General features: G+C 39.6%; 1 protein-coding gene and 1 long non-coding RNA gene across 2 annotated transcripts in view; one reads left to right on the top strand and one right to left on the bottom strand.

Moving 5' to 3' along the window:
• LOC116721749 (uncharacterized) overlaps positions 1 to 2100 on the bottom strand; it is a 19384-nt gene extending 17284 nt beyond the window's left edge. Inside the window, exon 1 of the long non-coding RNA XR_004339681.1 lies at positions 1949 to 2100. This is a non-coding gene — a long non-coding RNA (uncharacterized LOC116721749). The remainder of the gene's footprint in view (positions 1 to 1948) is intronic.
• Positions 2101 to 9501: 7401 nt separating this feature from the next.
• On the top strand, positions 9502 to 14845 carry rpl5a (ribosomal protein L5a). The gene is made up of 8 exons (XM_032566458.1): positions 9502 to 9631; positions 9945 to 10014; positions 10592 to 10707; positions 10808 to 10942; positions 11630 to 11832; positions 14016 to 14193; positions 14435 to 14523; positions 14704 to 14845. Exons 1-8 carry the CDS (start codon positions 9629 to 9631, stop codon positions 14804 to 14806), a joined length of 897 nt encoding a protein of 298 aa, XP_032422349.1. The 5' UTR covers positions 9502 to 9628; the 3' UTR covers positions 14807 to 14845.
• Positions 14846 to 17858: the final 3013 nt, after the last annotated feature.

The raw sequence follows: 17858 nt of genomic DNA, 5'->3' as shown, positions 1-17858 counted from the left end.
GGTACTCATCTCCTCATGTTCCCCCACTGGTCCCCTCCCCAGCCGCATCCACTCATCTGTAATTAGCTCCTCTGCTCCCTCCTCAGCATGTTTAAGCTCCCAGGTTTTGTTTTTTCGCCTCTGGTTCCTTCTGTTCTCTGGTTTTCCTCCTTGTCATTCTGTTAACTTGCAGTTCTGGGGATCTGTAAGCTTTTCTTCATCTTCATAAAAAAAAGTAAGTAAATAAAAATTGAGATTTATAACAAGTCTGCTTACTTTTGGTCTAGTCTCAGACTCGTGCATCTTTACAAGTTGTATTATTAAACTGTTCATATAATTTCATCCTTCAAAATAACCAAATGTGTAATAATTCCCTGTAAATCTCTTGAATTGTTTGGAATGTTGACTTTATAGTGAAAATAAAATCATATTTAAAGAGGAAAAATGAAAGAATCCTCCTGACATTAGCATCAGTTTGGCCTCCCATGCAGTTCACTGCAGGTTTTATTGTCATTTTTGACTTCAGGTTAGTCCAGCATCACTCAGCATTAACCAGGAGGTTTTCCCTCTCACTACAGCAAAGGCAGAAAATCAGATGTGTTGTAAGAAGTGCATGCATGTACTGAAACTAGATCTTTACACACACTGAATAAAAAGACACACATACACACTTTTCCCTCTGCCTGAAGTTAAATCAAACCAAAACTTTCTTGTTTTAGCTCAGTTAGAATGACCAAAATGATGCCTATTTGATGAACACATTTTTAAAGACAGTTATTTCGGATACTGACCAAATGTATGCAAACTTTTGCAAAACAGATATATAAATCTCTAAAAATATGTTCATGCTAAGTTTTCTGGTATTTAGCAAATAGAAATAATTTTGCTAATTCTAACTGAGCTAAAATAAGAAAAGTTTGGTCTGGTTTAACTTCAGACAGTGAGGTAAAAAATGTGTTGGTGTCTTTTTATTGAGTGTAAAATATCTGGTTTCAACTGACAACGACTTAGGCCATAATTTTAGGAAGTTGACGATATGTAAATGTTGGCAGTGGCAGTGTTAGCCAGCCCATGACATGTGTGTCATCAACACTGGATGGAAGCAACTGCTGTGTATTTGCTCCATAATGCTGTTGTGCAGTTTAATATGAGACCTTTAGTATTTGTTGTTTCAGTTTTACTTTATTTAAATTGAAGTGTTTAACCGAGGCTCTATCATATTCAGCTACGGTGCGTCTTCTGTTACTGATGTTTAAGGCTCTGCCAAACTTTTGGATTTGAGATTAGATTGTCTTGGACATTGAGGGGAATATTTTTTCTGGTGAAGAAATTTGGAGAACTATCATAGTTCCTGTGTCATCATTTTAGTCATATTCGCATTCAGTCCCTGTGTGGGTTTGATTCTTCATTCCACGCCTTAATAACAGTTCTGGTTTCCGTAGAACGGTGCTATGAATACAGCGACGTCCTTCAGTCCGTACCACAGCTTTATGATGATCTTTGTGTTTTCCACCATGTGGGGCAAAAAGTACGGAAAGTTCAGAATATTTTTATTTTAACCGTGACCTATCATCGTTCAGATTGTAGAAAAGATGTTAGTCTTCGTCCAGTAGTGCAGATTGCCTTTGGGTTGCTATAGTCACTGCAGTGCAAAAGCCCATAAAACTTGTCAAGTCCTCCTCTTTGGTGTGAGCAGATTGATGGTGTGGAGCAACATCTCCCACACTGGGAAAAACTGGGGTTCTGTTGTGATGTTATGAACAGTCAATTTCTTACCTGCAGCAGATCCAGCCAGGAGCTGTTCAGAGCAGATCCAGAAGCCTGAGCAACTTTCGCCATGTTAGACAATAACATAGATAGATAGATAGATAGGTCTGGACAGTGGCACAGTAGGTAGCACTGTTGCCTTGCAGCAAGAAGGTCCAGTTTGCATGTTCTCCCTGTGCATGCGTGGGTTCTCTCCAGGTACTCCAGTTTCCTCCCACAGTCAAAACATGACGGTCAGGTTAATTTTTCTCTCTAAATTCTCCCTAGGTGTGAGTGTGTGTGTGCATGGTTGTTTGTCCTGTCTGTCTTTGTGTTGCCCTGCGACAGACTGGCGACCTGTCCAGGGTGTACCTGCCTCTCGCCCGGAATGGAGATAACGCATGTGGGGTGTACATTTTCTGTGTATGGATATATATATATATATATATATATATATATATATATATATATATATATATATATATATATATACAGTACAGACCAAAAGTTTGGACACACCTTTCTAATTCAATGGGTTTTCTTTATTTTCATGACTATTTATAAGGCAAGAAATCCCACTTATTAACCTGACAGGGCACACCTATGAAGTGAAAACCATTTCAGGTGACTACCTCTTGAAGCTCATCAAGAAAATGCAGAGTGTGTGCAAAGCAGTAATCACAGCAAAAGGTTGCTACTTTGAAGAAACTAGAATATAAGGGGTATTTTCAGTTGTTTTACACTTTTTTGTTTAGTGCATATTTCCACATGTGTTATTCATAATTTTGATGCCTTCAGTGTGAATCTACAATGTCAATAGTCATGAAAATAAAGGAAACTCATTGAATTAAAAGGTGTGTCCAAACTTTTGGTCTGTACTGTATATATATATATATATATATATATATATATATATATATAGTGTCGAATAACTTTCCAGGAATACTTGATCATCTGTATTCGGACATTTGCATCTCTCTCTCTCTCTATCTATCTATCTACATTTTTTTACAGTGCGATTTATTTTCAGCTTTTTATTCTGCTCAACATTACCATTTTGGTGTGAGAAGTTTAAAATCTAATGAGTCATAATAAGTTAATAATAGGAATGCTATTCCTCTAATTCTTAGTCAAGGTAAAACTCACATTTCTCTCACACATGAATTAATCATAAAGATATGAATTGATTGTCAACCCTTTGTGGAGTCATGTGATTACTTCTACAACATCAGATAATCATTCATTTAGAAAGTGTTACCACACTCTTACTTCATCTGTTCAGACTCCAATCAAAACAATATAAATCACAAATTATTTTTCATGATCATCTTCTGCTAATTTTTATAAAAAGATTATCAGAGAAATTTGAAATGCCTGTTTTTTTTATTGTTTTGCTTGGGGATGACTCACCTGTTCAGACAATGTTTTTCTTTTGATCAGAATGATGGTTTCACACATTAAGTGTGAAATAAAGGCCTTAAAGCTGTTTTAGCTTTATGTTCCTTCTCTCTTATTGATGAACTTTTGATTGCTGGCCTCCTGACTGACCCCGTGTTAATCACAACTTCATGATTCGGACATTTGCATCTCCAGACTGCACCGCAGGAACAGATGAATCTTCTGTGGGAGAGGAGTCAAACTCTTACTTTTTCTTGTCATCAAGTCATTTTTCTTTGCCGATGAATGCCTTGTCACAGGGACAAGGCGCTGGCTGTCTGTGCTGCTGTCAGTGTGTCATGACAGCAAATAGAAAAATGTTCAGCCTAAGCTGCATAAAAACCGTTTCATTCATTTCTTAAAGTTGATGCTGGCGGTTCAGAGGTTAGTCAGTTTTATTTTTTTAACCAACGTCGAGGGAAAAACTATGACTCAGGTTGCTGGATTAAAGAGGAGTCTAGAACCTCGTTGTTCTTTATGGCTGCCATTTTGTCTAAACGAGACCTTTACTGGAGCTCTTCCACCAGATGAATTAAGCAATGACAACACGGCTAAATTATGCCGTATGATAATGTATAATGTATAATCCACGGGCCGTGTTGATGGTCTTAGTTCACACTAGAAAATGAGTTTGTTTTCTTAAGGTATTAGAAAACATTAAGAAAGGTTACCTAGCTGCTACCTAGTTAGCACAAGCTAGTGCTATGTAGTCAGTGGTCACACTTTGGCCAAATCTAATGTCTGGTTTTAAAGATTGTGTTATAGACTGATTATGTAGTTTAAATATTTAATAGTAAAAGTCTTATTAGACTATAAAACAGTTGTAAATTAGAAATCCTTCATGGTCTGTGGGTAGGCTCTTGGCTCTTGGCTCTTGGCTCTGGTTGGATGAATATGACTGGTTCTTACAGTCATGTTCAATAAATTAGAAAAAAAACGTCCTGACGAGTTTTGTTTGTCAGATTAGAATTACCTTCTGAAAATAACAACCTTCAGGGCGTTATTAAACTTACTTTTCATTCAGCTCACATTTCTGTTTTTAAAAATAGATTTTGTTTTGTTGGTCTTATGTAATATTCTACTTTTAAATGTCACGTTTTCATGACCTGTAAGTTGAAAATCACGACAATTTGCAGAAACAAAGGCTTTCGCACATCCACCTCTGTGCAATTGATCTTTGCAATATGTCTCACTTAGTGATCATTCCTGAAATAAATGGACCTTTCAGAAATATTCTAGTTTATTGAATGGTGTCTGTAAGCCTTTCTTAAGGCAGTTTGCATGTTCTCCTTGAGCAGACATGAGTTCTGTACGGATACCCCCACTTCCTCCCACAGTGTAAGCCCTCTTCACTGCGGCTACGTGATCATTCTATCTAAACTTAGAAAAAAAATGCATAGAAAAAAAAGCTGCAAATGTGTCTAACTGTAGATTTAAAAGATGGACCTGGCTGGTAATATAAAGCAAAGTAAGAGCAGTGGGCTCATGTCTCTTGTGAAACGTTTGGCAGCTGCAATCTGCTGTCGATCGACAGCAGATTGGCTGAAACAAGAAAACGAGCTGTCGAGACGAAACTTGGTGTGAGCTGGTGAGCTAGACTTTGACCTATCTAGATCTAAATCTAAGTGGCTACCAACAAGAGAAGGTTAAAGATTATGTCCACACATGGCTCAGTGGATCGCAGAGATGCAGTCACACACCTTCTGCTCTTTCACGTTATACTATGTTGCAATCAAAGATTTTCATAAACCTTGGAATCAAAAGATCCATGAATTTCATCTGCATTTAATGCGACAATTTGACCAATTGTAGTCAGTAAAATGTAAAGTGGAAATAAATTTATTTCCACTTGGTTACTTGGTTTCAAAAATAGATCAGCCTGCTTTACATTGATAACTTAAACAAAATCTAGAGCAGCCTTTTACCTGGGAAAAGTTGGTGAGAAGTTTAAAGGTGCTGTTTATGTATTTTCTAGGAACATAGTGGCCTTTTTCTTTTTAGCACAATCTAGTAACTATGTTACCTACAGTTAAATAAAAAATCTATATCAAATATGACTTAAAAAAATTAGACTTTGCAATTTAATGCCTTGAAATAGGGACTCTGTCTCTTTAAAATCTCATGTGCTCAAACCTCCCAGGCGTTTTTCACAGCTGAATTGTTGCATGAAAGAATCAACGCAACATTCAGTGTTTGTTTTTAATGGGGGAATAACATCATAACATGATGTGACGCTCAAAAAAAAGTTGATTTCACAAAACAGCATCCCAATACTCCAGGGGAAGTAACCACCAACAAAACAACCAAGAGGCCCAACATAAGTCTGGAGATCCTCTGATCAGATGAAAAGATGTGTCGTCAGGACAGTTATGAGTTGTGCAATCCAAACTCCAGCCGTCAGAAAAGAGAGGTGAGAAGAAAGCTATCGTTGAGAGAAAGTCTTCAAGTTTCACTGGCAGTTTGCCACAAACCGTGTGGGAGACACAGCAAACGCATGAAAGAAGGTGCTGTGGTCAAACGAGAACAACACATAAGCTTTTTGGCGTTCATGCAGCTCAGCGCTGTGGGCAGAAAGCTAATGCTAGGCAACACTCTAGAGCAGGGGCCCAAAACCTGTGGCTCCAAAGCCACAGGCGGCTCTTCGGTCCTTCCTCTGTGGCTCTCACAAAACCAAAATTAGAAATGTTTTCATTGTGAAGGCAACAACAAAGTGTGGTTTTAGCCGTTTTTATGCAATGCTGAGGAAGAAAATTCAGAATGCAAAATTGACCTACCACTCTGTATTAATTTATAGCATAATATCTCAAAGGTTCCTCACGCGTTTATAACCTCAGAGTGAGATAATATGAAGGAGCTTAAGGAGTTTCCCATACTTTTATGAGACAATGTATAGGCAATGGATTAGATACACATTGTGACATAGACAGAGTTTTTAAGCAGTTATAGTCATCGTCATTACTTATGTTGTAATTAGGGGTCAAATTAGTCTCTCCTCCATGAATATTATGTTTATGTCTTGACTTGTAGTTTGGGCTGGAAATCTGTCTCACGGACAGAATCAGTTGTGAAATATCATGACCTTTTAGAGGATTTAAAATCCGCCCAAACCATCAGAGATTTCATCACTGATCCTAATCGTCATAATTCTACAGAGAAGCACGATTTCACAACACGCGCTGACGCAGCATTAGCATCTTCAAATGTCAATGGCTCACCAAGGGACAAAAAATAGTCAGCCGGACATCACAGAGTGGATGTGGGATGACATGCAACGTAAATATTATCATAGAAACATTTTTCTTTCCACATGGATTATGACATACCCACACTGACGATGCCTACCTGCTTGGTCTAACGCAAAGAAACGTCCCCATCTTCTGTCCTGTAACACAAACACTGTCATGTTTGGCTAAGTCAAACTTGAAGATGTGATGTGAAACTACGTCCTGTGGTTCTGAACACAAGGTATTTCAGTTGATTTACAGAATCTCCCAAATTATTTCTATCACTTGATTTTTTTTTTCATGGTAAAACCACTAACTTCAGTCTATTTCAGTAGTTGTGATAGACAAAAAAGACGTAGAGCAAAATTGTAAGGTGGACATATTAGTTGTTTTTGCTAATAAAAAAATCTTAAAAGTGTGGCAGAGATTTGTATGTAGCCCTCCTGTGTTCAAACTTTTTAGAACCACCATTTCCTACAAACGCACTCTTTTTTTCATGCATGTTTCTACCAGATTTTCACATAGAGAAACTGAAATTTTTGGCTCATTCTTCTTTACAAAACAGCTCAAACTCAGGTTTGATATTCAAACACATTCTGACACATTAAAACATTGATCAATGTTTTAATCTGAAAACAGTTTTAAACAAATTAAACTTGCTATTATCTAAATCTTTAAAATCTTGTATTTTCAATGTGTGCTGTAAAGTTCCAGCTGAACTACCAGATCATCATATTTTCCCCAGTACATCGTCTTACATCACCCTGCAGAAAAATAATTTATGACTGATCAGGAAAATTATTTAGTAATGATGAAAGCATTTTGAGGTAAAAGACCATTTTTAGAACTCGGTGTAGCTGACTAACCTGTTAAATTGGAACACAATTGTTGTGTTTTTGCTTTTCTTAACTCAAAAAACCATTTCATGAGAATATAGAGGTGTGTTGGAATGTAGTGAAATATTTATTTTTTGTCACTCGTTACCAAAATGAAAGTTTTCTAATTTTGATGAGTATGCCTTACAGATAATTAAAACCCAGAATTCAGAGTCTCTGAAAATTAGATTACATAAGATCAGTAAAAAAATGATATTTTAAATAGACATGTCAGGCTGCTTATTTAAAGTGTTTATTTCTACTCACTCAAATCTTGTTTGAGGTCTCAGTTCACTCAAGCTCTCTCTGATTCTTGAACTAATTTTGCTGGACAATCTTCTCAAGGCTGTAGTTATTCCTGTTGCTTGTGCACTGTTTCCTACCACATGTTTTCCTTAAGAACATGTCCTGTGAACAACCAGCTTCTTTAAGAGTGACTTCTTGTGGCTTGCCCTTGTGCAGGGTGTCAGTAACTGTCTTCTGGTCATTTGTCCAGTCAGCAGTCTTCCCTGAGATTATGTCCAACTGAGCCAGAGTGAAAGAAACTCAGGAAATCTTTAAGATAATTAGATAAATGACACCGGGCGTTTCCAATGTTTAACTTTTTCACAACATTCTAATTTTCTCAGATTTTAGGATTTTAGGTTTTCATTATCTGTATGCGGTAGTCATCAAGATAATAAAGACTTGAAATACACTGCCTGGCCAAAAAAAAAGTCGCCACCAAAAAATGGTCACACTCTCTAATATTTTGTTGGACCGCCTTTAGCTTTGATTACAGCCCGCATTCGCTGTGGCATTGTTTCAATAAGCTTCTGCAGTGTCACAAGATTTATTTCCATCCAGTGTTGCATTAATCTTTCACCAAGATCTTGTATTGATGATGGGAGAGTCTGACCACTGCGCAAAGCCTTCTCCAGCACATCCCAAAGATTCTCAATGGGGTTAAGGTCTGGACTCTGTGGTGGCCAATCCATGTGTGAAAAAGATGTCTCATGCTCCCTGAACCACTCTTTCACAATGTGAGCCCGATGAATCCTGGCATTGTCATCTTGGAATATGCCCGTTCCATTTGGGAAGACAAAATCCATTGATGGAATAACCTGGTCATTCAGTATATTCAGGTAGTCAGCTGACCTCATTCTTTTAGCACACAATGTTGCTGAACCTAGACCTGACCAACTGCAGCAACCCCAGATCATAGCACTGCCCCCACAGGCTTGTACAGTAGGCACTAGGCATGATGGGTGCATCACTTCATCTGCCTCTCTTCTTACCCTGATGCGCCCATCACTCTGGAACAGGGTAAATCTGGACTCATCAGACCACATGACCCTCTTCCATTCCTCCAGAGTCCAATCTTTATGCTCCCTAGCAAACTGAAGCCTTTTTTTCTGGTTAGCCTTACTGATTAGAGGTTTTCTTACGGCTACACAGCTGTTCAGTCCCAACCCCTTGAGTTCCCTTCGCATTGTGCGTGTGGAAATGCTTTTGCGTTCACAATTAAACATACTTCTGAGTTCTGCTGTTGTTTTTCTTCGATTTGATTTGACCAAACATTTAAGTAATCGCCGATCACGATCATTCAGGATTTTTTTCCGACCACATTTCTTTCTGGAAGATGATGGTTCCCCACCATCCTTCCAGTTTTGAATGATGCGTTGGACAGTTCTTAACCCAATTCTAGTAGTTTCTGCAATCTCCTTAGATGTTTTCTCTGCGTGATGCATGCCAATGATTTGACCCTTCTTAAACAGACTAACGTCTTTTCCACGACCACAGGATGTGTCTTTTGCCATGGTTGTTTAAGAAATGAGGAGTTACTCATTGCATCAGCTGGGGTTAAATAACTTGTTGCCAGCTGAAAGATAATCGCCTATGCAGTACTTATCCAATAGGAGGCTTGTACCTATTTGCTTAGTTAAATCCAGGTGGCGACTTTTTTTTTGGCCAGGCAGTGTATTTTATTGTGAGTGTAAATCATTGATGTGTTTCCCTTTGTAAAGGAGCGAGAAAAATCTTAAACTTTTTTTTTTTTTTTTACCATTTATCATAGTAAAACAGTATCTGGGGTCATAGTAAACATTTTCATTTTCTATTATATTCTATGATTTTATTTTATTTTTAATTTTTTTGACGTACGTGTATTATATACAGTATATTTGTCACCATTCCAGGTGGTACTGCTGAATCAAGCCGCTGTGTCCTACCGCCCTCTGTAGGTGTCTGTGGACGAAGCTTTCTTCTGATCCGGCAGGTGGCGCTGCCGCATGACGAGATAGGCGCTTTACCGGAAGACAAGTAGTGACTGCAAGCGGCAGGCCGTTCCTTGAATTGTGGAGGAAGAGGAGTAAAAATAAGGGGAAAATGGTAAGTGTATAGTGTCCGTATTTGTGTAATGTCGGGCAGGCGAGTGTGTGCAGATGTGTGTGATGGTGCAGCGGTGTTCCCGGCTGTGTGAGGAGCGGATGGAGCTGGATGCCGGCGGATGTTTGCTTGTTTCTGGCCGGTGAGCCGCTTAGCTCCAGCGTGGCGACTCATGGCTGACTGGATCTCAGCTGACCTCCTGGAGCCTTTCCAGGAACTAAAAAGTTCTGGTTGAGCCTCAACAGATAATAGTTTGTCTATATTCTGCTATGTTATCTTTCGTGCTAAACTGACGCGTGTTTGTGTGTATTCGCAGGGTTTCGTCAAGGTGGTGAAAAGTAAAGCCTACTTCAAGAGATATGAAGTGAAATTCAGAAGAAGAAGAGGTAAAGAGCTGCAACTAACAGGCACCAAATTGTGATTCCTAGTAAATGTCTAGAGTGTAGTTTATGTGCTGGGGGAAAAAAGTTGTTTCCAATACAAATGGAATAAAATAAAATATACATAAGTAAAAATGACAGTATCTGGGGTCATTTTTGGCCCTCTGGTTATAGCTAAAATGTTGTAAGAGTTGTGGCCCTAAATGTGAAAATTCATCACAGCTATACATTTCTAATAACAATATAAGACTAATGAAATTCTCTGTGATTATTGTTCTGCTGTTATCATCAGCTGTTATAAATGTTATCATCGTATAGTGAATTAATTTAAAGTTTGCTACTGCAGAGCTATGTAACTAGCTTTCTCTGGGTGGGTTCTGATCAGTGATTGGCAGGTCAGTGAACGCAACACGAAGGTTCTTCCTCTTTTACAAATTTCTTGCATTCTGTTTGCTTTCCAAACAACTACAATACATAAATACTAGTTTGCTTCAAGTATTTTGATAAAAATAGTGATGTAATCAGATTAATTGGTAGTTATGGAATAATAAGCCGCTGACTCTGCGTCCTGTTGAATTATCAGAGGGGAAAACAGACTTCTACGCCCGCAAACGGCTGGTTGTTCAGGACAAGAACAAGTACAACACCCCCAAGTACCGGCTGATCGTCCGACTGTCCAACAGGGATATCTGCTGCCAGGTTAGCCACTGACACGCACACACACACACACTTGAACACTCCTTTAAAAAAAAAAAAAAAAGATCCGATCTACCGTCTTCCGTTTCCTCTTGTCGTCCAGATCGCCTACTCAAAGATCGAGGGAGATCACATCGTGAGCGCCTCTTACTCCCATGAGCTGCCCAAGTACGGGATCAACGTGGGGCTCACCAACTACGCTGCAGCGTATTGCACCGGGCTGCTGCTGGCCCGCAGGGTGAGCACGCCACCACAGAAGGGTCTGACCTCTAAACCTCCACAGCTGCTCTTCTCACCACAGTTACTGTAGGTCACCAAAGCCAACTGAAACTGAAATTGAGAAAACGTTTTTGGTAACTGAAATGAATAAAAACGGTAATTAAGGAGGGGGAAAAGAATAACTAACTTGGAACTACATCATGTGTTTGTAAAACTAACTGAAACATACTGAAATTATAGACATATTCTCCTTCGTTTTTGTGCTCATGATTCTATTAGCCTTTCGGACGGATGTGGAATTCGTTTATTTTTTCGCTCACACAAGCAGTTTACCTCAGCTGTGGGCTAATTACGGTACGCTAGTCTACAAAATGGTGACAGTAAAAGTTGGGGGAAAACACCAGTCAGTTGTTCAACAATAATTTAATACATTTTTCAAAATGGAATCTTCTGTTGAGCGTTCACTACCCAATCAGTGTAAACATAATCACAATACAGTGCACCATATGAACAAACTAATAAATAATTAGATATTTATTACAATATCTAATAAAAACTAAACTAAACATTAACCAATAACAACTAAGAAAAAATTGCAAATTGACACTAAAAGCTAATTAAAATTAACCGAATTAGACAGACCACAAGTCACAACAAATAAAACGAAACGACAATGAAAAAAAATCCAAAACTATTTTCTTCGTAGCTGCTGCACAAGTTTGGCATGGATCAGGTGTACGAGGGCCAGGTGGAGGTGACGGGAGATGAGTTCAACGTGGAGAGTGTGGACGGGCAGCCGGGCGCCTTCACCTGCTACCTGGATGCTGGGCTGGCCAGAACCACCACAGGGAACAAGGTGTTTGGAGCACTGAAAGGGGCAGTGGACGGAGGCCTGGCCATTCCTCACAGGTCAGTGTGATGGTGTGTGTGTGTGTGAGATAGAAAAATCTCACACACACATCAAAGCGGGGAGTAGATTGGGCTGTAAGGAGCAGAGCTTCATCAGACATTCAGAAGGCTGATGGATTAAACTACACAAACTAATGAAGCAAGAGCAACAGTTCAACAGTCACAGCCGTGGTTCCCATGGTTTCGGTCAGACCACCTGAGACGTCAGCAGACAGACCCGTGTCGAGGTTCTTTATCTGCCGTTTGCAGAAAACTTACAGTCCAGATTTATCAGGCTTCCTGTGCAGATTTTTTCCTGACAGTTTAGGAAAGGGAAAATTAAAAAACTTGGAACATAATACCCCCCAAAAATAGAAATAATTTGTCAATAATGCACCTGAAAAAAAACGGAGGTAGCATCAGTTCAGCCACACCTTTCAGATCTGCCGGTGTTTATAGAATCTTAACTATGTGGTGCAGAAAACTGTCTGAAAATTGACGTATTAACTGGTGTTCATGTTTATTTGTATAATCCATCCATCCATTTTCTGGACACTCTTGTCCCTAGCGGGGTCAGAAGCGCTGCTGGTGCCTATGCAGCGAACGTTTCGGGCGAGAGGCGGGGTCACTCTGGACAGGTCGCCAGTCTGTATTTGTATAATATATGGATAAATAAATTGCAGGAGACTGGACAGCACATGAAAATGAATCTTTCATTAATCAATCAGACTACCAGAATGAAAGACTCCACAACTAAAACGGTCAGCAGATGGCGGTATAGCCTGTGAATATAACCCCTATATTCATTTTTTGTTTGGTTTGTTTTTAGGTACAACTAAGGAAAGAAAGTCAGGTGCACCAGCTGTATTATCATGAAACATTAGTTTATTATTTGGGATTGATTAGCCAACAGTTATTGCCATCTAATCAGTCCTTTGCTATATGAATATTGAGATGATGTTATATTTGCTCTATATTGTGCAGCCCTGATGGTCATTTTTTCCCCCACTTCATTTACTTTGTATAAAACAGGCATAGTTACTATAAAGTTACCCATTCACCAATTTGCCACACTGAGTATTACATAAACATTTAAGGTGAATCCATGTTGGTTTTCTGTTTGTAACTGCAGGTGTGTTTCTGCTGGAGTTTCTGCTCGTATAACATCAGGTTTTCATGGAAAGTTGTTCCACTGGTCATGAAGGTTAATGAGAGGTCAGAGCTGCTGCTAGGGGTGAAGCATCAACACTGCATTAATCCTGAGCAGAATATTTAAATCAAACCGTTCATAATAAGTGGATCTGATGAATGCAGCCTCTTTCTGTCAGCCGTTTTGGTTATGAAACTTTTAATAAAGCACATCTGGCTGAATTATCTCTGGACTGGTTGTCTAAAAAGAATCAGATTTGCTGTTCTTTCAGAGTCACTTAGGACTTAGTATTCAAGTTTCTGCCTTTTTTTTATTAGCTTCTGCTCATTTGGATTTATGGAAGATTTATGGACAGGACCGGGTCTGTTGAACAGCTGGTTAATATTTACAGCAGAACCTCCCATGAAACGCGTGGCTGCATCAGTGCCCTTTGCAGTTAAAGTTTCACCAGAAGGTGTTTGCCTTGCAGCCAGATAAATGTCAGCACACAGCCACTACAGAGCTGGAGTAAAAACAGGCAGATAATTCATTATCCTATTCACATTCTGCACAAAGAAGGGTTTGTAACACAATTGGCTCCAAAAATGATCATCATAATCTCAACTCAATCATCACAACTCAAGGGAAGAGAAGACTCTCTCACCTGTACAGGGCAACTGTCTGTAACCGGAGGAGCTTATTGCTCAACTAAAATGTCTTGCAGTTTACTGCCGAAAGCATTCATTGTTTTTTCTTCACCTGTATAAACCTGAGCGTTGTTCTGATGCATGTGAATACATGCAGACAGTCAAACTAGTCCAATACGTCCCACCCCGTCTCGCTGGTTCTCCTCTGCTTCTCGGTGATGATAAACATATGCTGAGCAAAATGTAGTTGGTCCTTCATTTGCACCGGCTGATGTTTACTGTCGTTTTCAAGACGGGGCTGAGAGAAGCAAGCTGAACCGAAGCAGACAAGTAGAACCGGGTTCCTGCTGGTCTGTTGGCTTAGGTTTTATTAGGAAGAGTAGAATCAGTCCGAACTTGACTTCCTGACTCTATCATGTTCCGTGCAGCTTGAAACGCTTCCCCGGTTACGACGCAGAGAGCAAAGAGTTCAACGCGGAGGTGCACCGAAAGCACATCATGGGTATGAACGTAGCGGATTACATGACCTACCTGATGGAGGAGGACGAGGACGCCTACAAGAAGCAGTTCTCCCGCTTCATCAAGAACGGAGTGGCACCGGACATGGTAGGACGCCGCTCAGAAAGAAAGCCAACTTTACCAAACATTCTGCTGTTCATCTCTTGTCCTTGAATTTGCTTCTTGGTGATAATAAACTAGCAGCTGAGCTCAATGTAGTTGGTCCTTCATTGGCACTGGTTGATGTCCTCTGTCCTTTTTAAGACGGGGCTGAGAGGAGCACAGCAAATCTTTCTGAAGACTGAGATGTTGCCGCTCCACTGTTCAAATGATCCAATTCTGCTTTCAGGTAGAAGAGATGTATAAGAAAGCACACGCCGCCATCAGAGCCAATCCCGTACATGAAAAGAAACCCAAAAAAGACGTTACAAAGAAGAGGTGGGTTCCAGGTGGATTCAGAAATGTAGTCTTTTTATAAAAATAAAAAAAACTACATGTGTTTAATGGCAGATTTCTGGTGTTGTGTTGCATGGAGAATGCCTTTCGTAGATGGGCCTACTTTTTCTCGGCTGATGTAGTGAATGTTAATGAATTGGCTTTTTGTCTGTCGTCTGGCAGGTGGAACCGCGCCAAGTTATCCCTGGCACAGAGGAAGAACCGCGTTGCCCAGAAAAAGGCCAGCTTCTTACGAGCGCAAGAACAAGAAGCAGGGGACGGTTAGGGGAAGAACGCGTCAGACAAATAAATCTATTAAAGTCAACCCTGTGTCTCTGCTCTTACTGGTGTCTCATGGTTCAGTTTAAAGCACTGCGTCTCAATGTTTTATATAAAAGTACATTAAGTTGTGAGTCAGCAATGATGTATCTGAAACCTTAAAGTTAAAGGGGCAGTATTGTGTAAAATATTTTTTAATCTTTACATCAGGTTTTTATTCCCTCATCAAAAACATACCTGGAGTGTTGCCTTGATTCTTTCATCATCCTTTAATCTCCCATGGCAACCGTTCAGCTAATTAAAATGCCTGGGTGGGACAGAGGTGCAATTCCTCCTCTGAGTTGCAGTTTCCTAGCTTCAGAGCTTCTGCCTCACAAAGCCCCTCTCACTCTGCTCCTTCAGACTAGCCAGCAGAAATTAGCAAACACCTGATGGAATAATGCATCTGCTGAGCTCATTATAGGAGCTTCCTCCCAGAGCAACACTGGTTAAAAATGTTAAGAGTTAATAGAGGAGCTATGCTCTGATGACTTCCTGAAGATGGAGTGTTGGAAAGAGCAAGTTTCTTAAAGAGACAGAGGCCCAATTTCAAGGCACTAAATTATAAAGTTGAATTTCTTTTAAGTCATATTTGATGCATACAGCATTTTTATAACAATTAAAGGTAACATAGTTACTTGATTGTGCTACTAAGTTGGGTGGGCAACTCCAGGCCTCGAGGGCCGGTCTGCAACGTTTAGATGTATCTCTACTTCAACACACCTGAGTCAAATAATGAGGTCATTAGCAGGACTCTGAGAACTTGACTGCATTTAGGAGGTGATTCAGCTGTTGGATTCAAGTGTGTTGGACCAGGGAGACATCCAAGAGTTGCAGGACACCGGGCCTCGAGGACCAGGATTGCCCACTCCTGTACTAAGTGATACTATGTGGCTGGAAAGCACATACTACCCCTTTAAGACTAGAACTGTTCAAATTACATTAAGGTTCCCAAAAGTTGGAATTCCCTTTGGGAATCTTCTCCCAAAGTCCTAAGGTAACTAAACCTTAGGAATAGTTACAGTAAAAGGTTCATTTTCACTTTTTGTTCATAAATCTTTCACACACACACTAACACACAGCATGACTGTCACATTGAGTTAGCATGTCACCACAGTGTTTAATATTAAGTACAAGATGTGAGAAATGCAGGGGCCTGTTTAAATCTGAATGATTCAGTTTCATGTAGAAATAAAATTCAGACTTTAAATGTATATAAAATCTGCCCTCAGAATTGTACCATGTATTTTACTATGTGACCATACAGCACATGCACTCAAAACTTGGTTGGGGCTCTTTTTGAATCGATAACTTTTAGGTGCAGCATGGCATGGAGGTCAGCCTGATGAGTTCAGGAAACCCAGCAGCTTTTAATATTACCTCTGGTGTCTCTTATCTTCCCCTTAACAGCCCATGGAGTTCCAGTTTGCTGCTCCATCAGCACAACAGTACCATAGTCACTAGAGCATTAACTAACTAAAAAAAAAATTAAAAATTTAATTGGCATCCACATAAAATATTTATAGGGGAGGGAAAGCATCGAGCACTCTACCATCTCCCAGACGGCTGCTCAAACTTTTGGACTAAATAAAACAGAAGACCAACTGCTGCAGATTTGGATTTGCTCCCCGAGTCATGACTGACTGGAAACTTCACCCTGGACCTCAAGCGTTTTGAAAGTGAATCAGAACCTTTTGTTTTGCGATTAATGTCTGAAGAAGAAAAATTGGGTAAAACTGGAATTGGCAAGTCAGGTTTTTTAAAGATCAGTGATCGGCCAGAAATCTGCAATCGGTGCAGCTTTAAACTGCTGACAGTAGCCTGCTTGTTGAGCATATAAAATAAGAATCCCACTGGTTGGTTGGTTCTTGGTTCTATAACATGGTAAAGATGGTATTTTCAGTTCCAACTTTGACTTTAAGGGAATATGCAACATGAGTAATGATCATCACTTTCTGATTTAGTGTTTCCTGCTTCAGTTTGTAGTCAAAGTTGAACATTTTTCTACTGGTTTTCTCTCTTGAGTCATTTCTGCTTAAAACAAAGACCAACTTGTTTTAACAACTCATCTTTTAAACTGTTAGAGCTCAAACTCTCAAGTAAATCCTAATAAAGACACGTTACATTCAGGACACTAAGTGGTATGGCATTTAATTGTGCAGAAATCAAGCTGGTTTCTTCAAATAGTAAACATCACAACTCAAGGCAGCATTGACTGCAATGTTGATGTGCTCTACAGGTCAGTTAAGTCTACAATTCAGTGGTTGAAGTCATATTTGAATCCAACTACAATGAAAAGGAACCTTAAAAAAAAAAAAATCAGCATTGGATGTCTAAGATCACATTTCCATCGACAGTAAACATTCTTAAAGTAACTTCAGCATCATGTGCGACACGGAATTCAAAAATAGACCATTTTACAGATCATTTTAGTGAGAAATACAAATATGGAAAATTTACACGTGAAGGTTTTCGCTGTGTAAGAAATGCCCGGTACAGCGAGTGATGAACACAGATACACAGCATGACATGATGGGTCCTGATCCGTGTCCTTCAGAGTTCATCCGGACAAAAGCAGTGGAGAAAATCTGAACCTCCATTACTTCTGGTCTGATAATAATAAAAGAATTCTTTCAAGAAATGGGCTGAACAAACACCAAGACTGTTTTTGTAGCGTTCAGAAACATCCTTTATAAAAGGAAAGATCATTCACCACTATGTTCTGCAGCAGTGTCATAGTCATGATTGACCCATTAATTGCAATTATGTCAACAAATATGGCGCCAGGAGGGATTATCTTACAGTTTGAAAACAGACATTTGAGAAAAACATTCCGGTGCTGGAGAGCATAAAGACACTCAGACTGAAATGAAGGCCTGTCAGTTGAATTTGGCCACTGAGGTCAAAGGTTTACGCAGCTCCATTTAGTCACAGTTTGGAGTTAGAGTACAGTTTATCCTGTCTTACCATCTCAGACAATGCTAACGTGGACAAGTCAAAGCTTTGCTGATCGTCATTTC

Source organism: Xiphophorus hellerii, chromosome 6, assembly GCF_003331165.1.
Source record: "Xiphophorus hellerii strain 12219 chromosome 6, Xiphophorus_hellerii-4.1, whole genome shotgun sequence".
Classification (NCBI taxonomy): domain Eukaryota; kingdom Metazoa; phylum Chordata; class Actinopteri; order Cyprinodontiformes; family Poeciliidae; genus Xiphophorus; species Xiphophorus hellerii.
This window is presented reverse-complemented; position numbering and strand designations above follow the sequence as displayed.